This window comes from Silurus aristotelis (genome assembly GCF_946808225.1).
Source record: "Silurus aristotelis genome assembly, chromosome: 23".
NCBI classification, from domain to species: domain Eukaryota; kingdom Metazoa; phylum Chordata; class Actinopteri; order Siluriformes; family Siluridae; genus Silurus; species Silurus aristotelis.
The window spans coordinates 11,778,254-11,799,185 of record NC_139596.1 but is presented as its reverse complement, the minus strand read 5'-3'; the positions used below and the strand labels follow the sequence as shown (position 1 = coordinate 11,799,185).

At 37.5% G+C, this 20,932-nt stretch overlaps 1 protein-coding gene across 1 annotated transcript in view; it reads right to left on the bottom strand.

The window, feature by feature from the left end:
- notch1b (notch receptor 1b) overlaps positions 1-12,072 on the bottom strand; it is a 35,817-nt gene extending 23,745 nt beyond the window's left edge. The window contains exons 1-4 of the mRNA XM_083527608.1: positions 11,772-12,072; positions 10,489-10,561; positions 1,275-1,537; positions 865-1,203 (exon numbers count right to left, since the gene is read on the bottom strand). Of these exons, the coding sequence (XP_083383734.1) occupies positions 865-1,203; positions 1,275-1,537; positions 10,489-10,561; positions 11,772-11,829 (733 nt within the window). The 5' untranslated portion in view covers positions 11,830-12,072. The remainder of the gene's footprint in view (positions 1-864; positions 1,204-1,274; positions 1,538-10,488; positions 10,562-11,771) is intronic.
- Between the last annotated feature and the right edge of the window lie 8,860 nt (positions 12,073-20,932).

Here is a 20,932-nt window from a genome sequence, read left to right as displayed (position 1 = left end):
TATATATATATATATACAGGTGTGTAATTATCTCAGATGTTGAGCATAAATTGTTACTTATGTTAGGCCTATTGATGAATTAATGAAAGTGGATAAAGCCTACATGCTATCTACCTTTGTTGCTGTTTTGAGTTCTACATGGCTTTATACTATGCCTATCTAAATTAGATATGAGTTTATTTTCCCAATTTCACCATCAATCTTAGGCTTTCTGAATCTTGGTCACTCATTAAGTTAGATAACTAATGATGAAACCATTAATGACCGAGCTAGGAGCAAAGAGAGAAGAGATATGCAAATAAGCATGATAATCTGTAGAATAAGGAGTAGACCGCATGCGTAACGATGTATTGAACAATTGTGTTCCTCAACCACATTTTCATTCACACTTCTTGCACGTTTTCTTTGGTTTAGATTGGCATCTTAAAGGAAAACGATTAGAGTTTTTGAGTATGTATGCAAGACCTACATTTCCATGTTCTCTTAATCCAGAGACAACACCGTGAGGATATTGTCCCTCAGACACTTCCTCATGATAAGCACTAATGCTTTCCTGCTGACCAGTTCACACACAGTGTTGGCTTACATCATGCTGATGAACGGACATGTTGGGAGAACTAGCCTAGCCAAAGTCCCACACTGGTGGGAAACACTGACACTACGCTGTGATTACAAAAGCCAGTTAACTCTTGTAAATCTTTACCGGCAGTGTTTGGCAGTGACAGATGGCTCCTATCATTTGTCTTGCCCACAATTCATACAAATTAGCCGAAAAAAGTGAACACTGCTAATTCATAGTTATCTTATTTTGCTAGGTAATAATGAAAAAATTGGCAACATGTAAATAACATCGTGCTTTCCTACCTGGCAGACAGGAACACTCGTAGTTTCTGTCTCTGATCTGGACACAGGTACCGCCATGATGGCATGGTGATGGGTTGCAGGGCTGGTAAAGTGTCTCACAGTGTTTTCCTGTGTACTCAGCTTGGCAGTTGCATCGATAGGTGCCCACTTCATTCACACAGACACCGCCGTTCTTGCAGGGAGATGGGATCTGAGCACACTCATTAACATCTTGTTTGCATGTCTCGCCTGAGAAGAAGGGCGTGCAGGTGCAGATGTAATGAGAATCAAATGGACTGCACTGACCTCCGTTGGCACAAGGGTTTGAGGCACAAGGGTCAGCCTGCTGGCAGTTTTTACCTGTAAAAATCAGAAGATTAATGGTTTACTTCAAAAGAAAATTATAATTTCTTCAAATAACATATTCTTACCAGTCCACCCAGGCGGACATTTGCATTTGAATGTGTGGACACTGGTCAGCTCACACGTCCCCCCATTCCCACATGGGGAACTCCGACATGGGTTGTCAGTGGGGGTGAGGCAGCGTGGATCCATGTAACCCAGTGGACAACGACAAACGTAGTCCACTTTGTTGTCACGGATGTTTGGCTGGCAAATGCCTCCATTCCAGCAGGGATTCGGCAGGCAGGGGTTGGACAACTGACAAGTTGGGCCCAAATATTTTTCAGGACACCTTAAAAAACAGTCAAGAATTTAGTGATAATCTCTACGATATGTACTATTTGTTTGTACTGTTATTTTTTTTGTGTGTGATTTTCAAATTAGTTCTTGGCTGCTAACCATAACCACTGCTAAACTACTACTATAACACTGATAATTATGTTGTCTAACAAATCTGGATGACAGAAATCTACAGTGTAAACAGTGGCTATGAAGGCAGCCCTAAACAGCCACAAAAGAGAAAAGTAAGTGATTACATGGTCATTGAGGTTAAAACCAAAATGGAAGATGGGCACTGAGGTTGCAGTTTCCCACATCCACACACTAAACACTCACACATACTAAAACACTAAGCTAAATAAAGCACATTAGCGGCAGCAAAATATTGCTGGTGCAAAGCCATGATATAATAAAAATAACAATGGAGCATGAAATATAAACCACAAGAAACTTGTGGTTTACTTGAGGTACTTGTGCTGTGAATTTACACTACTGATATGCCTTTTTTGATAGTAAACATACCTTTGAAATTCATTTAAATGTTTGCCATTATGAATCTCATCTATAAAACAATGCAATTATTTAAACAATGTTGCACTCTGGAACAATAAACCGTAAACATAACTGTAAAGTAAAGATGAAAAAAAAAACATTCACAAAACTCTTTTCAGCACAGAAATGGGAAAAAAAAAAAAGATTTTTTGTTTAATATAACAAGATTCCACTCAGCTCATTGTAAATTCTGGCATGTACTTCTAATCCTGTTTGAAACTGTTGCATGAAAAGCACCAATCATCATCTCTTAGCAGAACATTTCTGCATGCCTCAGCTTTTTTCTACCATCTATTCACTAAAAGGACAAGGCAGAGCCTATACCAGAGTCTTTGAACCCTTGGCTAACATTATCAGGACTTCAAAGCCCCCTTTCCACCTCCTCAATAGTGTGTAATCTTCTACAGTATAAGCTCATCCCCAGCATCAATCAAGAGCTAGAGGCACAAAGGAAATGAACAGCAAACATTGTAAAAAAAAAGAAAAAAAAAAGAGCCAAATAGTCTTTGTAACAGGGGCCGGCTTGGGCATTCGCATTAGTCTGATTATCCTGGGTGACAAAGAGGGTGCTTTTCCTTACTACACCAATGTTGAAACAACCTTACGCTAACATTGAGTCTACACCACTGGTAAAAAGCTAAGTATTGTCTATATTGCCTAAGTGCAGGCAGTACACATTTCCAGTGGTTTGGTCTCTGATCACAACAAAGAAGTAGTGTTTTTACTATTTATTTCAGGGTTTGGATAACCAATAATAGTAGTCTGGTAGACCCGTTAAGTCTGGTAGACCCATTAAGATCAGAGAACTGCACTTCATCTGCTTCTGCTACATTTTCTATCTTTTTTCACTGTCAGATCCTGCCCACGTATATGGATGTTCCTGTTCCTGTGACTTGCTCAAATAAGTGGCCAAGGTATTTCACTGCTTTAGGCTTTGTGCTACTGAATAGAAGTTGAAGAGTTTAAATGCCATTTCCACCAAGATATCGCTGTTAAATCCTTAATCAAGGCCCTTAAGCTGTCAGTAGTAGAAGGGACAGTGGTGGTCTGTGCTCAGGAGCCTGCAGGGCAGAGTATGCTCCGGCCTTCTGAAGCTGCCTTCGGTAGCAGGTGCGCATGTTAATGAGAGCACGACAGCTGCTAGTCCTGGTACACTCCCCCACTTTCCACTTCCCTCCTGGAATATGATGGCTGAGGCTGAAAGTCCCTGAATAGTGTCTCTGCTGAAAGGCTCCATGAGAAGGGCCATTGTTCGTGCCGCCATTCAAGGGCCAGCCTAAACGCTGTTTGGTCGCCTGCATCCCTTCTGAGTGAGCCTTCAGCTATCAAACCTCTGTTTTCCCTCCCCTGCCTCTCTTCTCTCTCCTTCGCTCATTCCCAGATCCAGGGCTCGCTTTTTACACTCCTTCCCGCCAATTTACTGCCGCTAGCCTTGGTGAGGGTGTACTTCCAATAGGGATCTTTCATAGTTAATGCTCATGCCATCTCCTGCAAGTCTCCTGATAAACAACTAAACAACCAGGTCAAGCTAGAAAAGCTAGTTTGAGGTGTATTAGGCGATCCAAATTCCAAAATTCTCAGTTTGTGAGTCAGCTTTAGAAGAAAGCTCATAGTTTGATAAACGTCTTTGTCAATAGCTTTAAAACACAGAACTCTATGCTCCACAAAACACAAAAAGTCTTAATTTTTTTTATGGAATTATTTTTGATCTGATGGCTGGTTTAAGGGTTTTTGCAGACAGTGTGAGGGGAAAAGCCTAGTGATTAAGGAATGTAACGAAAAAAATTCGCCCCATCCTGCGTCCCATCCCTGACAGCACTTCTCAGTGGAGTCTGCTGGCAGCCGCACTTCCCACAGCCAAGTGAAAATCACACCAGCTTTAAAAACTCCACTGGAGCTTGCCCAGCCTGGCAAACAGCACCACACCTCATGGAAATTGCAAAAGTAAAAAATACATAAACGCACATAGTCATCCCATCATACATTCTGCTAATATGCAGAAAATGTTGGTGGTTTGGTCTTGAACTTGGCAAAACCTTGACAAATAATTTGTCAGCACAAAATCTGTCTTTGAGAGACAGTGAAGCACACTTAGAGAGAATATGTTTCAGGTTAGAGACCAAATGCAGTCAAAATTGTATTATTACAGGGCATTTGAGCGTAATGGAAAATAGCTGTGGTTGAACACAAATCATACACAGGTTTTTCAGAATAACAGAACAAACTTGACATGGCGCAAACAACCATGATTTATCTGGCAATGTCTGACCTCATAGTGACCCTATTGATGTAAATCAAATAATCCTATGCACCAAATCGAAATCTTTGTCCTTTGAGATGTGATGAGATTCGTTTTCTATGTGGCCACCCGTAGCCCATGATAACAGGGCTTTGCCAGTGCTGCAATGTGCGGTCAGGCCAGAGCAGATGTTTTGCTGACACCTGACCTCTTAACCAGATGAGATACGGGGGGGTTTCCTCCCCCATGCCCCAATCTGCCATCTGCCACCCTGAGGTTGTACAGTGGAAGAGGCTCTGTCTCACACACAGCGTTAAACTTTAACTTGAATTTCCTTTCACAGCTGAACGTCTCCTTTCACATAGGGAGGAAATGTGTGCTCAACGTTCAGTTTTCTTCACCAATGCTGATAAACACTGTAAAAATTGATATGAACTACAGGTAATTGTGGCGCCATTAATACTAACCTGGTATTTTCATGCCTTTGAGCTCATCTAGCCCTCTTCAAACCCTCATTTCCCGCAGTTGGGTGTCTAAACACCTTGTCTGATCTTTAGGTAACGATGGCTTTGGGCTCCCTTGTCTAACTCTGTAATCACTACGGGATGCCTGATCTTCCAAGACCACATCTGTTGGTGTTCATTAGAGACATGCCTGTTTATCCCTATAACTTTAGGACCCCATGGGAAAGGTCAGCAACCCCAGGGATCAAGCAAAAAGCAGGAATTAGAAACTCTATACTGACCTAATGAGTGCTTCGCCTGGTGGTTTTGCAAGTCTGGGAAATAACTTACTGTTTTCGCATGTGCCTCACAACCACCTCAGGCATATAACTTCTTTGGACATTTTGCACGAAGGCTTTATTTCCAAAATGCAGCATTTCGTTTTCACATAGCTTCACAGCATTTGGAAACAGTGTGTGGTATTTCTTGAGGCAGCTGCCACTGCTACAGATGAATGGCTTAAACCACAGACAGTAGATATGTATTGTGTGGTACCTAAAAGCATGAATACCTTGATAGTGATCGCATGTATTGCAGTGTTCCACAGACAGATGGCTCAGGTCAAAAGCAGCAAATAAAAAAAGCATGGATGATTTTTTTGCTTGCTCAGCTGTGCATACAAAACTCAATCCACCACATTTGGCTCTTTGAGAACGTGTGATAAAATGTTCTACAGAACACAATGTAAGCGTAACCATTTTTTCCACATGTATACATCAAGAAACAAAAAGATAAAACATATATGCTACATAATTCCGACACTAGTGCCTCGTTTTAGACATTTGCTTTCTTGAGTGATATGTTTATAGTCTCAACCTTTCAGTCCTCCCTGGCCCTGGAAGTGCATTTCCTGTATATAAATGAAGAAGGGAGCACAGAGGAACTCATCCTTGACCCGTAAACAAAGCTTGCATTGAGCAAAGACAAGAGGTTGCTTTCATACAGTACTTTTCTTAGCTGTCCATGTACCAAAATAGACACTGTTTTGCTTGCTTACTTACACATGCCTCTACTTTAAAGTCACCTTTGTCCCCATCCCCATCCCGAGGCTTCCTGAGGTTTGGCCAGCTCCAGTCACGTCCCACCTCATGAAGATTATGGACTTTAAAGAAGTAGATGCCAAACTCGCAAACATCCTGAACCATCTAGAGACGTACCAGTGCCAATTGGATCCCACTGCATGTATGGAGTTTGACATTGGACCTCCTGGAGTGTTTAAAGGCTCTGGCATGGAGAAGCTGATGCAGGATCTGTGATGATCACAAATGAGCTCAGTAGCTCCTACTTTTATACCAAAGACTGTAGAAAGAACATTTACTAATAATCTTATACTCCAGTGCTCATGTAAGTTCTCACTCTCCAGTGTTCCAGTGTTGTTGAAAGATTTATGATCAAACTCTTGATGCCACCCAAATGAGGATGGGTTCCCCTTTTAAATCGGGTTCCTCTCAAGGTTTCTTCCTCATAACATCTAAGGGAGTTTTTCCTTGCCACAGTTGCCATGGCTGCTCATCAGGGATAAATACACACCATTTACCTTGACTGTTGATTTCTGTAAAGCTGCTTTGAGACAATGTCTATTGTGAAAAGGCGCTATACAAATAAACTTGACTTGACTTGACTTTGTGTAGTGATATTAAACAAACATATACAGGTTAAAAATGTACAGACATATTTTAACAGCTGCTTACTTGCTTGCCTTTTCAACAATGTGCCTTTAAAAAAAAAACATGCATCAAGTATAGGGCCAGGGGATCATGTCTGTTTTTGTAGACTTCTATGTACCTTTTTACAAAATGTCAAACACTAAAATATAACTGTTTAACCCTTACACATTTGTAATATGATTTATGCTAACAATCATTTAATTATCCTTTAACAGAACCTTTTACCCTGGACAGGGTTGCAGTGAAGCATGTGATAAAATAATTTATTATACTTGTGAAATCATTTGAAACATGACATTGGTCTATTGTGCCTCTTAAATATCACAGATTGGTGATAGTATCACCTGTGGTTTTGAGATATGTATAAGTGTGTCATGTACACGCTACGTCATAACAGAAAGTTATGATCTGGCTGTAGCTAAAATTGCTAGCATTAGTGTTAAATCAGTGTAAATACAAATGCATGTACTCAGTGGCAAACCTCAGCCTGGCTGTCAAAATTAACCTGTTAATAACACGTTATTGCAAATTCATTTTGACAGCACTAATTTGATGCAGCGACCAATTCTGATTGACTATTTTTAATAAAATATAAATAAACATAAAAGAGGCTAAATGAAAACCTTCAATGCAACACACAGTTATTCACAATGTCCTTTCTTTACTAAGATAAAAAAAAAAAAACCTCCATCTAAAAATAATTTTCTATCATTACACATTTGTTTTACTGATGCGCCATCAATCAAACACCAAAATCTGCTATGATGCACACATACAGCAAAACTTAAAAATGTAATAATTTAAGGTACATTTAGAACCGAAAAAATGTGTGATTAGGTTGTGATTAATCACGAGTTAACTTATGACAATCATACAATTAATCAAGATGAAATATTTTAATTGACTGACAGCCCTTATATTTATTCGTATATATATATATATATATATATATATATATATATATATATATATATACAGTGGTCCTCAGTGGAACTCAGTGGAACTTGCAAGGGTTACGTTCTAAGACCGTTCTAAGTTTCTACTGTTAATATATTTGTCTATTACTTGATGAAATGATTTTTTTAAAGTGACACCAAACCGCTCGGTTATCATGTCTACAAAAGTATTATAAGTAATATGTTACATAACAGAAAAATAGTTTTAAAGTGAAATTGAGCCATATGCATATTCATTCATCCAACACAAAGGCCAGTTAGGCCTGCCAGCTGAGCTATTAATATAACAATACCTGTATATTTAAATAGTTGTTCTATTATGTTCTATTTTCCATGCATAGATTAGTCTAGACAAAAGAAATCAAGTCAATGAAACATTTTTTAAATAAGGTATTGAAATAAAGCTTTTTTTTATGACATTGGTTTTCCCATTTTTCCTATTTATTTTTAAGAATCACTTGCTCAAGTTAGTGTTGGGGTTCGAGTCAGAAAGCCTCATATTTGGATTGTGTTAAGTCTTCGTGTAATTTGTGGAGAAATCTGAAATAATGTAAATGAAGTAAACTCAATGTAGGATTTATATTTTGGAGCTGTGTATAATACTGTATTACTTTTTTAATTGCACTTTCAAACAGTAGTTAACTTTGGTAGTTACCCATCGGTTTCACCAGATGACATTTACTTGGTCTTACACAGGCAGCACAGATCTTTAAAAAGGCTTTATCATTTAACTTCAGAAGTGGCATCTGCTGTGCAGTAGATCCACCAGCCTTCTAAAAACATTAACCCTTATCCAGTCTGGAGTGAGACTTCATCATTGCTGAGGAAAGCTTTTCACTCTAAAGAGCAGAAGCCTGGTTAGCTTTTTGAGGTGTCAGGTGTTCCTTAAGTTGAGGATCTTCAACAACCTCTTGAACCCCTGCATCTGTAATTACCTTATCAGACTAAGATCGTTGGTCCAGTAATTTCTTCTCTGTCCACTGCTGCAGAATCCAGCTCTGGTAGCTGCTTTTCATTGCTCTTAGCAAAGCAGACATATATGTTTGTCCAGGCTTCTGAGGTAGCGCTGCCTCTCTAAGCATCAGAAAATGAGCCTCAGATTTGCATTCCAGGCACAGTTTGACCTCTATATCTCTACAATGTTGTACAAATCTGGCTTTAAAGACACAGCATATTACAGCACAGACAAAAATCTTGGTTTTGCTAAAGAAAAGAAGCATCTGTATGAGAATGATTAGTTTCTAAGCTTCACAAAGGTGTTTTTGTCTGGAAAATGCAGCAAGATGCTCATAAGTTGTATGATCAAAACAGCCATTAGCAAAACCTCATCCCTGTGCTGGGTTCTATTCCCTTTATGAACCCTTTAAGCAAGTGTCAGAACAATTTGTCGCACACATCATACAGGCTACCGGGGGGAAATAAGCTAAATCACATGTTTAGGAACTGTAAGAACTTGCCAAATGTTTGAATGTGGTTAGTTTTATAGAACAAGCATGCCATGAAGCTGTCAAACTTAAAGCCTCTTCCTCTACTTCAATTTGATTATTACCAAATGTGATCCGCAACTACAGCAAAGACAAACTTTCTATGTCAAATTCCAACAAACATTCACTTGCCCACACACTGAAGCTAAACCAAATGCTATGGACGTAATTACTGTCCCCAAGCATATTCATGGCTTGCACAATGGAGTCATTTGATAGCAACATGGGGTGGTCAAAACTGACCTGTGAACCTGCTGCCTGCAAAAGCTGAACAGACATGCTGCAGACTCAGAGGCCTGTCCACTCTGTGCACTCAAATTTTTCACAAAAGGCAGCGGACATGTTAACCGAGTATCTTAGGGCGGGAAGAGCAGCCCTCGTCCTATCTCTGTGCTTAATTAGAGGAGTCTAAGGGTATCTGACCACAATGGTCGCTTTGTGAATCGACTGCGGCAGGGAGGCTGCCAGACAGAATTAAGACGTGGCCCCATGCCAGCATGGCCCTGTGAGAGAATGGCCCTCTAAAGGATGCCGCAAACATTGCCGCAGTCCCTATTTCAAACCAGTCACGCTGATAACTTGCTGATAACGAGAAAGAAGACACTGCTGTACTCGGCCAAACTCCCTGAAACTCAATCCAATGTTTGTATCTCAATTGCGCAACAATAGGAAAAAAAAAAAAAGAACAATCAAATGTTAGCCTCCGTTAATAAATCCACAGCAATTTCATAACAACTTTCTTTTCACTCATTCTATTCAGGAGAGTGAAGGTATGTGCTCTAGGAGGTTTGCTTTTTATAGGTCTCGGCTCCATTGTTGCCAATTATGAAAACATCCAGTCCAATTACACTCTGCTGCCATCTGTGCCTCTAATATAAATCAAAGCATAGCCATTCAAAATAGGACAAAACACCCAAGCGGGGACAAGGGCATGTTGAGGGGGGGGCTATAGGCATTCTCGGAAGCCTGACACAGATTAGTCACACAGAATTAATCTAGATGGGAGAACAATGGATGCTGAGTTTCTGGCAAACCCCAGCTGTCGTTTCATAAAAGAAATGAGAAACAAGATTTGGGGCTTAGAGCGTCTCTGAGACTTCTGTTAGAGAAGAGGCACAAACAGCATGACAAGAGAAAGCCAAATTCCCCTCCCTTCTTCAACATCATCCCATTCATTGGCTAGTGTAGACCATGTTTTCTCTTCGAGAAAGTGCGTAAGCATTTCAAAAACGTGATCTTTTCAGTGTCAGGTAAGGCACTGGATTTATTAAGCGGTATTTATGCATTTATTTATTAAATCATTTTAAATTTACACTATATCTATGTGAAAATGCATTCTGCAGAAACAAAAGATAATAAAACCCCAAATTTTTATTAACAATAACCTGGTAAATTATTATAGTATTTCACTATATTGTATATTTTTATATTTTTCTGTCAAATTCCACCATATTTCAGCAAGTCTACTCATTAAACACATCAAGCAAGAGGTCCAGTATTAGAGTGATACAACTAAAAGATTTCGTGCTCATGTTTTGAATACTTCTTGAGATTCGTACTCACTTGCATTCTCCTCTTCCATCAACAGTAGCCACGCACGAACCTCCGTTTTGGCATTTCTCAGAACATTTCAGACCTATAAAGCAGAGGAATGTCAGCAAGAGAACAAACTGGAACGATGACTACATTTCAGATACATGCCAAATTCCCAAGCTTGGTTAAGAAAAAGGAGACATAAGACACAATCATATTGATTTTGCCCTGAGTTATAATGAAATTATATTTATAAGTAAACGAATACTTTCAGCATGTTGGAGAGAAAACAAAACCAAATGGAGAGAAACCCCAGGGAGAGAAAAGAGGGATGAGGTAAAAGTGTAACTCTTAAGACCTTAAAGAGATGTCTGGTGGCAGGAAAGTCTGAACACAGCACTCTCCAGAATGAGGCTATTTTTGGCCATTCACACAGACCTGCTAAAGCATTTCTGTGAAACTTTACTGAACTGTGCTAAAGCAGTCTATCTATCTATCTGAGATAGATAGATAGATAGATAGATAGATAGATAGATAGATAGATAGATAGATAGATAGATAGATAGATTTTAAATTGTAATTTATTTATTTAATTTAATTTCTTCAAATCTTTTTTGTACACTGTATCTGTATGTCCATGTTTCCAAATGAAAGACATATTAAACTTACAGAACGGTAAAATACTTGCAAGTACTTTTGCTTCTTTTTGCATTTTGACAAATGATCAACAAATCCCCCCCCCCCCCAACACACACACACACACACACACACACACACACACACACACACGCGCGCGCGGTTTTTAAACTCTTTGTCATTATTGATATTATTAATATCTAGTGGGTTATTAGATACTTTTATAATTTTTTGGTTATGAATAAGATATTAAGAAGCACTGTGTGCTATAAGAGTTGTGTGTTATGGTAAATCTTACACCATGTCTTTTGGAGCTGAAGCGCGCTCGCGCACCGTTATGTGATTTCCTTTGACTCACCTGTTGCTCAAAAGGATGTCGGCAGTACAAAGTGCTAAAAAACTATTTTATTATATTTTCAATGAGATTGTTATATTGCATGCCAGTGGAGCTTCTATTATTGTGCATTTAAAGAGTTTTGCTATCAGCTATCAGCCCTCATTCACTTTCATCCTGAACGCAACAAGTGGGTTTCTACTCAAATTTGTCGATTTCCATTTCCTCTTTTTTCCGTGCACACGCCATAATCGTGGAAAGTTACAGATATTTTGGGTTTTTTTTTTGTTGTTGTTGTTGTTAGCAGCTGAATGCATGGCACATACAGTGTGCGTCGTCTTACCCTGTGTCAGAGCAATCAGCGAAATCACACCAATCAGTTTCACGAGGAAAAGATGCATTCCTTCTTATGGAGCTGTACGAATCCGCGCGTTAACATAGATCCAACATTTGCTCGCAGGGGTAAAAATGTAGAGAAAAGAGAGAAATATATCCAGATATGGCGCTTTTCTTCCTGTCCACGCAGCACCGCAAACTCTGCGCGTGTGTGACCTCGCCTTAGTAGTGGCACTGAATGGGATTCAAAGCTCCCTCCGACTCATCGCCTTCCACACACACACACACACACACACACACACACACACGCGCGCGCGCACAGGCTGAGACAGTGGGAAAACCACGCCCCTTTCACGCGTGTCGAACCGTTGAAAACGCAGAAGCGGGAAATTCACATATTTGCTCCAAAACCGCACACGTGGAGAAGGTAGCATCGGAGTATGCTTGTCACGTGATCACTGGACATACAGTGTAAACAAAACAAAAAACGAACCACAATTAATGCGGTTTCAAATGATTTAGAACAGTCAAACTTAACTGGAAAGAAAGAAAGAAAGAAAGAAAGAAAGAAAGAAAGAAAGAAAGAAAGAAAGAAAGAAAGAAAGAAAGAAAGAAAGAAAGAAAGAAAGAAAGAAAGAAAGAAAATCAAAAGGTCAAAGATTCCCTCAGAGCACATTTATGAACACAATACCACTATTCAGATAATGACCCCATTATTTAACTTGCATTTTATTCCAGAAACTTCCTGATAAGACATATTTCATAGGCCTACTTAAACAAGATAATATTAAAATTCAATAATAAATTATATATACTTCATTATATTGGGTTTTCATTTCCACTATTTTGTAAAATAGAATATATTATGGACCCTCAAGCTATGCTTTCCTGACACATGAGAAGCATAGGTGCAGCAGAAAGTTCATAAAGTGATAAAAAAAATTGTTCATAATGCTCTAGAATGCCTCAAATATCCCGACAGGTATCATATACAGACTTTTACTGTAGATAACCTTTTTAGTCTGCACACAGTTCAGTTGCCTACCTCAAAAATAGTTTAAGCACTGTGCATGCTATATTTCATACACAAAATTAATAGACTACATCGTCAAAATCCCTTGACCAACTCAAAACATAAAAGAACTTTGTGTTTAGATCACAGTTAAAATATCTGATTCAATTTTGTGTGTACAGCAAAATTCAAGAACAGATGAATCACAATTTATGTGATGGAAAATGCTGACTGACAAAGGAAAGTTTCAGTTTATCAGCAAACAGAGAGTCAGACAGAGCCCAACCTCTATTTGCTTAATCTTCAAGGCTAATACCTTAAGTAAAAGCTTCATTGAAGACAATTAAGCAACTGAAGAAAGCGGTTCTGCACATTCATTTAGTTGCAATGTCAACATTTGAATTGTTCGGACTTTTATGTAGTTTTAATATACATGAAGTCAAAATGATAACATCTTTTCCATAATATGGGTTTCTCTATCTATAAATGCTGTGTACTAACCAATATTTAAGAATTCAATTGCACAGAAGATCATTGTTTATGCCTTATATTAGCCACAATGCACCTATTATTTAAAGGAAACTGCTGCTCTTTATGAAGTAATAGTCTATATAATTTATAACGCTTTCTTATTTGAGTAAGTGCAAGGTGTGACAAGCAGTTTCAACACCCCAAGGCTGGATTTCCCGTCTTGATTCGTTTAGTACTTCGAATTGGCACCATTTCCTCATGGTGTGTGTTTGTGTAAGTAGGTGCCAAAGAAACCGCAGGTAACTGCAGGCAGTGTGGGAAACATCTCTGGAGGCAGTGTGACCTGAAGGCTTGGAAAAAAGAGTTTCATAGTGGAGGCGGTACCCGTGATAGGGAGATAATTAGAACTGTGTACAGACATGCAGAAACAGCTCTCACACTGCACACTGGGAACAGAAGTGTGAGAACAGGCATCCTATTTGTAACTGCAGTCTCACTTTGCTGTGTTGTGTGTCGTAGCACACATTGTCTTTAAAAGTAAATTTTAACTGAGGTATTCAATTTAATGGTTAACCCTTTGTTTGGGGCCTCAGAAGGAAATATGGTCCTCTAAATTCACGTTGCTGCTGCGGCCATGTACATCACTGACTCAAAATAGCTTTAAGACATGGAATGTCTTCCCATCTGCATCTACCAATAAGTTGATCCTTTAATAAAATAATTAAAGCAATCCATTCGCTTTAAATCCATCCACTCTGTTTTACTGTCACCTACAAATTATCCCCCATCAGATATTATATAATCATTGTACATTTCTTTCTGCTGCACTAGAATCTAACTAAAAATAAATATCGCTTATATTTCAATGAAAAAAGCACACTCTTTGAATTTCTTACATTTTTATTTAGATCTTCCATGCATTAGAGTCAGGAATGAATAATATAATTTTATGAATGGCAACCTAGCTAGTTATTTGTCTTGATAAATATTTACCAATCTGAGACTGCAAAAAAATCTGAAAGAAAAAGACTAAGTTTCGGGGTAAAATCACTTAAATTATTTAACAACTGGTTAAAAGTATCTCAAGTATCATTTTTTGCAATGTTTTTAAATGAGGTCAATTTTGACACTATACTTTTTCTTAGGTATCCATTTTTTCTCTACTTTTGCTCCCCAGACATCTGTTACTAACTGTTGAAGATAGTTATATGAAAGTGATTAGACACCATATAAAATTAGCATTTTAAAAAAGAATCAGATTCCCAGCTGCATTGAAACAACACAGACATTCTTCTTCTGTGAAATAATCACAACATCTGCTGCAAGAGCAAGGTCAAACAACAAATGTATTTTCTGCCAGGCTCCTACTTCTGAAAGTGCTGTAACAAAATATGAATGTATTACATTTAAAAAAAAAACACACTTGTTTATTTAAAAGGTTAGATCTGCAGGGTCCAACAAACAATATGAATGATTTTTTACCTTTGCATTGTCAAAGTCTTTAAAATGATATTTTCTTGAGGCAGAAGTCTTAAAGAAAGAGTTATGCTTGACAGGCAAATGTCTCAGGATGAACATATGTTCATGTGCAATAGAAAAGATTTTCCCCACAGGACTGGCTGTCCTTTTTCAGTTTTTATGTGAGGTGTTTATTTCTGATTGTCAATCGTCTGTCATCTTGTGGGCTACATATGCCAAACATGTAGTGCTGATCGAGGATTGTTTTACTTTTTATAACTTAACAGAACAGAGTTAATTGTCCATCCTCTGAGATTCTTGGAAAATAAACAGATAAGGGTAAAAGAAGGGAAAGATTAGAAAACAAGTAACTCCCAATTCATAAAAAAGATAAGGAATATTGACACGTTCTCCAACAAGATACCATTGCAAAAACAAAAAAAAGAAGCTTTGCCATGATCCAGATTTTTTCTCTAGCCAGCTAAATTCCACGTTATTGTTCATTGTGTACTGCCTGATTGATAAACTTGGGCTGTTTAATTATTATGAAACATATTCTGAAAACTAAACTTAAACATGCAGGTTATGGTGCTATTTTGGATACAACAAAGTAAACAGAAAAACCTTTTTAAATGCTTTTACTTTTTTACTGTCAGTTTAGCAGGAGTTACTAGAGTTACTAGAGACCACAGCAGATGTTGCCTCGAGACATGTTGGGGCATATCCCTGGACAGTCCCTATCCATTAGCAACACAGCTTTATTATTATCATCAGGTACATTAGCCCTGGCTCGTTTGGCTGATTGGTCCATGGGTGGAAGGGTTGTGGTCTTCTACATATGCAGATTGAAACATTACCATCAGTAGAGCTGAATATGTAAAACTTCATTGGACAGACTCTCTTGTAATGCAAGGTAACACTGACCAGAGCAGTACCATAAAAGAGATGATAACCTGACCCTAGTTATTTGAAGCTTAGAACATAAAGCCTAGGCTGTAAATAAAACATTGGATTAGAGTAAAGAAATACTTTCAAATTTGGCTTGTTATTTATCTGCTGTTTAGAATGGTTTGGACCAGAGACTCTATGCAACTTAGAAAACTAAGAAGCAAAAGGAAAAGCAATTTCAGTAAAGCAGAGAGGAAGGATGTGGATAAAAAATCTTCAACAACTTACAAATCTCAAACAAAGAGCTCATTTATTATAAGAAATCCATACGGGTGCATGCTATATATAAAAAATAGCATAAACATTAAGTATTTCATTTGACACGTGTTGTTTATGTTGCATTTAATTGTTTTTTTTTTCTTAGTATTTAATTCTTGTTTTCCTTGCATTTAAATGAATTTAACACTAAAGTGAATTTTTAACACTAAAGTGAATGAGTATGAGAAAGTTTGCCACACAACATGTCCACAAAATTGAAAAATCACCACTAATCACCTCACACTTTAGAGACCTGGGGTCATAAGAGCTTTTATATGTACAAAAGATTTGAATTCTTGCAAAAAACAACACATCAAATAAGCCAGGACTAAAACCACTTGGGACAAGAATCTATAGACTGATTGGCTTGTTAGTAGGCATGGCTTGTTAGCAGAGTTTTTAGGAAACACTAATTGAAGTTAGACTCCTAAACTTAACACTTAACTTAACACTTAACACGCTGCTTTAAAGCCTATAAACCCAGACAAAAATTCACTGTGGGTTAAAAGTGTAACTATACAGCAACTTCAAGTAGATTCATACATATCCCATGCATTTATTAATTGTGTGTTTACATTAGTACATTTGGCAAAAATAATTGTGATATTATTAGATGAACTGTGTTTTTTTATTATTTTTATATTAGTTTCCTTTTGATTGTACTATTATTTTTGGTTGGTTTCACTGTAGTATTCATTTAGTGTTTTTATTTTTTGCACTGGCATACTGGATTACTTGTACTGTATACTATACTATACATACACGCATCAAGCTTTACTACACCAATCCTAACAAGACATTTACATTTACATTTGCAACATTTAGCAGACGCCCTTATCCAGAGCGACGTACAAAAGTGCTTTGAGTCTCTAGCAATGAATAAATATACAGTGGTACGCAAGATTACAAACTTAATATAAATATAACTCTTGATTTCTACAAAGCAAACTTGGAAAGTGCTAATTTAAGTGTTTCAGGAAGAGGCAGGTCCACTCCACTGTATGGACATCTAGGGGAAGTTCATTCCACCACCTCGGTGCCAGAACAGAGAAGACCCCTGAAGTATACTTAGCTCTCATTCTGAGAGAAGGTGGTACCAGTCGAGCAGTGCTGGAGGATCTCAAGACCAATTCTGAGCAAATGCAGATATATATGTACAGTAAAAGGACTATGTTTCTGACTTTGTAATAGTTTCATTACAAAATCAAATTTTATTTAATTAAATAAACTTATTTTATTTTTTTAGGAAAACCACTTAAAACTGTATAAGACTTCACTATAAAACATGATAGAACCAGTGTATGTTAAATTATGCTTTTGTTTAACTTTAGTCATCATTACTGACAAATTTTGGATTATATATGTGTATGTGTGGACAAATTTTGGATTATATATGTGTATGTGTGTGTGTGTGTGTATATATATATATATATATATATATATATATATATATATATATATATATATATATATATATATATATATAAAAATATATATATATATATATATAGAGAGAGAGAGAGAGAGAGAGAGAGAGAGAGATAAAACATGATAGAACATATATATATATATATATATATATATATATAAAACGGATAATTATTATATTATTAAGTAATTATAAATAATTTAGCATCTTGACTATTCTTTAAACTTTTTCATTTTCAAGCTGAGTTTTCTTACATTTTTAAGGTGTACTTTCCCTTTTTTCAATTTGAACCAACTTGAAATGTTATACAGTGAAAGAATTTCCTGAAAGAATATTCCAGAGCAATATGCTACTATGATACATCCTTAGTTGTAACTGAAAAGTGATTATTTGCTAGTGACTCATCACTTTCTTGCTAAACTGAGGTTAGACAAAATATTTTAAAGTAATATTCATTTGTTAAAGTGAATAGTACTTTTAGTGTTTAAAAAAAAAAAAAAAACCTTTCGTGACCACCTGAAATGGGTACAATGTCCCATTGTGGTTCTATTGTAGCGTTATAGCTTCCTCAGTGAATCAACAATTGATTTATGCATCCTGCTTTTCCACCACAATCCACAACCCCTCACATTCATTAGACAATACTCTGTGGCTTGCCTAATGTTTAAAACAATGAATCTATGATAATGAATGAATGATGTAAAAAAAAAAAAAAAAAAAAAAAAAAAAAGCGACCTGATCGAATGTCATATCATGCCAGTGAGTGACAAGTCCCATAATCACATATCACAACAAAACATTTGTTTATGGTCCACTACTGATTGCACACAGACCCACACACTTGTCTCTTTTATAGTGAGCCCAGCTGCTTCCCAGCATTGTGACGCTCCACCTACAAACGTCCACAGACGACGTGTGGAGAGACACCCGGCAAGACTGCGGCGCTCCACTGTTATCCAAACTGCAGAACAGCATGGTATCTGGCTCTGTTTTTGGCTGCGGAGTCACAAACAGGAAGTCACTTGGGGCCAGTCACACAGAGACACTTCCCCCTTTTGTTTTTGATGAGGTTGTGTGAAGGTTCACAGCATAGACCCTGTGTCGCCCAGCATCTCCTAATGCTGGTCTTTCTCTTGGCACACCCTTTGCAACTGCATGACCTCATTTTTGCTCTTGTTACCTTTGATGCCAGGCATGAACCTCCTTTCCATCAGCCAGTTTGTGAAAATAAACTAGTTATTTTGGCCGAGAAGTGCTAAAATTCCTGAATATCAGCTGTTTCTTCATATCAGACAGCTGGAAACATTTAAATAACATTGACACAATTTATATATAATTCTGTATATATAAACAAAGCCGATATTTGTAAAATAGTTTAGCATAGCCCTGATGAAAAATAGGATTTTTTTTTCTTTTTTTTTTTGCATTTGTTCATGATTTATGCATAGAGCAAGGCAAGGCAAAAAGATTCTAACATTTCCTAAATTGCAACTACGAATTTGGTGATTTTCTTCCACTGCACTGTTGTCACATTGTGTGCCCTAGTTGATCTTCCTTCAAAAAAACAGTAGTGACCTTTGCGTTTCATTGGCTGTACACACATTAATACTGCAAAATCAGCAAAGTGCTAAAAACATATGCTATTTTTAGATCAGGCTAAGTTATAGTTTCCTTCAGCAACTTTTGAACTTTCTCAAGGTCCTTAGCAGTGACAGAATGAGTACTATACATATCAGGCAGTGAGAAATCACTGATATCAAGACAGAAGGTGAAGTTAAGGAAAAACCCAGTCATGGCTGGACTGTTTGGGAACTATGTGGCCTTTGTCCATCCATGACTCTCTTGAGACAAGGCAGTACTGCTCAACTCACTAGTTTATCTACATCTTGTCTTCTTGTCTTAAGCTCTTCTAGAGTCTTGATGTTGAAGTCTAATATGGTCTGGTTCCTTCTTGTCTGCAAAAAGTGTTACAAGTACATCTCCAATGAACTGTAAGTGTATTCTATGTAAATGCAGAAATAGGTTAGTTGCACCTAAATGACTATTATAAGGCACCTAGTTGGTTTATTAGCTATTTATTTACAACGTACTTACTTTTATACTTTTTTTTAGCTATTTATTATACTACGTACTTACATTTATACTATATATAAAAATAGGCCAGGGCTATAGTTGAAGTAATGTCTCTCTTTCTAAAATAAACACTAAGCTAGCATGCATTTTTGACTTTAAGTTTGTGTGTGGGAAGCTAAGGAACATAAGAGATTGCAGCATGACTCCATATTCTGCACATTCTGGGTAAATATCTGAAGGTCACTAATGAGACAGAAGTTCATGGACCGTTCAACTAATTTTGACTTGGCCATGTTATTTTCATTGCTGAGAGTTTGGTGGTTTCTTTATCTGTATGCAACATTTAATGATAAGATTATTGCTATACACTCACAGGTCACTTTAACAGGAACAACGCACACCTTCTCATTCATGCTATAAAAAAAAAGTGATCACTTTCACTAGAAGAAATGCGGAACTTACTAACGAAAGAGCCCACTGGAGAATAACCAGACTTATTTTGAGCTGACAAGAAATTTGTGGTAATGCTTTACTTTAGTAATCACTCTTTACTGAGCAGAAAAGCATCTCAGAAAGTGCAGCATGCAAACCTTTATGCAGATGGGCTACAAGGGCAGGAGACAGGATAGGTTCCACTCTTCTCAGTCAAGAATTAGAGTCTACATTAGACAAAGAACCTGGGTAGTAGAAGACTGAACAAAGACAAGATGATTTTTAGTTTTGACCAGAATATTTGCATAAATGAGATGTTCCTAATAAAGTGTCTGAAGAGTTTATATGTAACAGATTAGTGTATTATGTAATGCTGATAAACCTTTAAGATAGTGATGTCACATTTTTTAATCTGTTTCAGGATGTCAAAAAGATGGCACATGCTTAAAGTGTCCAAAAACAAGCCTTATATCTACAGGAAGCCAATGCTTTTATTTCTATGACGACATTTCCAAATGTCCCTAATGCCAATTGACAGCCATACACAAAGTGTTACAAATAGATCTAATGTGGACATGTCTTCCTGATATATTGTATGGACTAAGCAAGCACACGAAACAATGCAATTTGTGACAATGCAAATTGAAATATTTACTTGCACCTCCATTGTATTGTTTCTATCGATTGCCCACATGCTAGAAGCTACAGATAGACGTTCTCATGCCCACAAGCTTGATTATAGCCCCACAAAACCATGGGCTCCTCAAATGTCGATACACCGGTCAAACAATGACAATTTTAGGTGTCGACTCACTTCAGACCTTTTCATGTTCAGCAGGGAGGTGTGAAAGTCTGGCTGAGGAAATCACAAATGGATAGGAAATCACAAAGGAAAAATTCACAATATGGGAGGAGGGTGGGAATTAAATGGTGAGAAAAGAGACAAAGAGCCCAGTTATGCTTCGAAATTTACCTTCTCTCTTGAACCCAGTAGTTTGGGAGAACATGTTTTTCTAACAGTGTCTAAATGTTCCTGAGAACCTAGCACTTATTTGTGTAAATATTATGAACAGCTTCAAAAACTGCC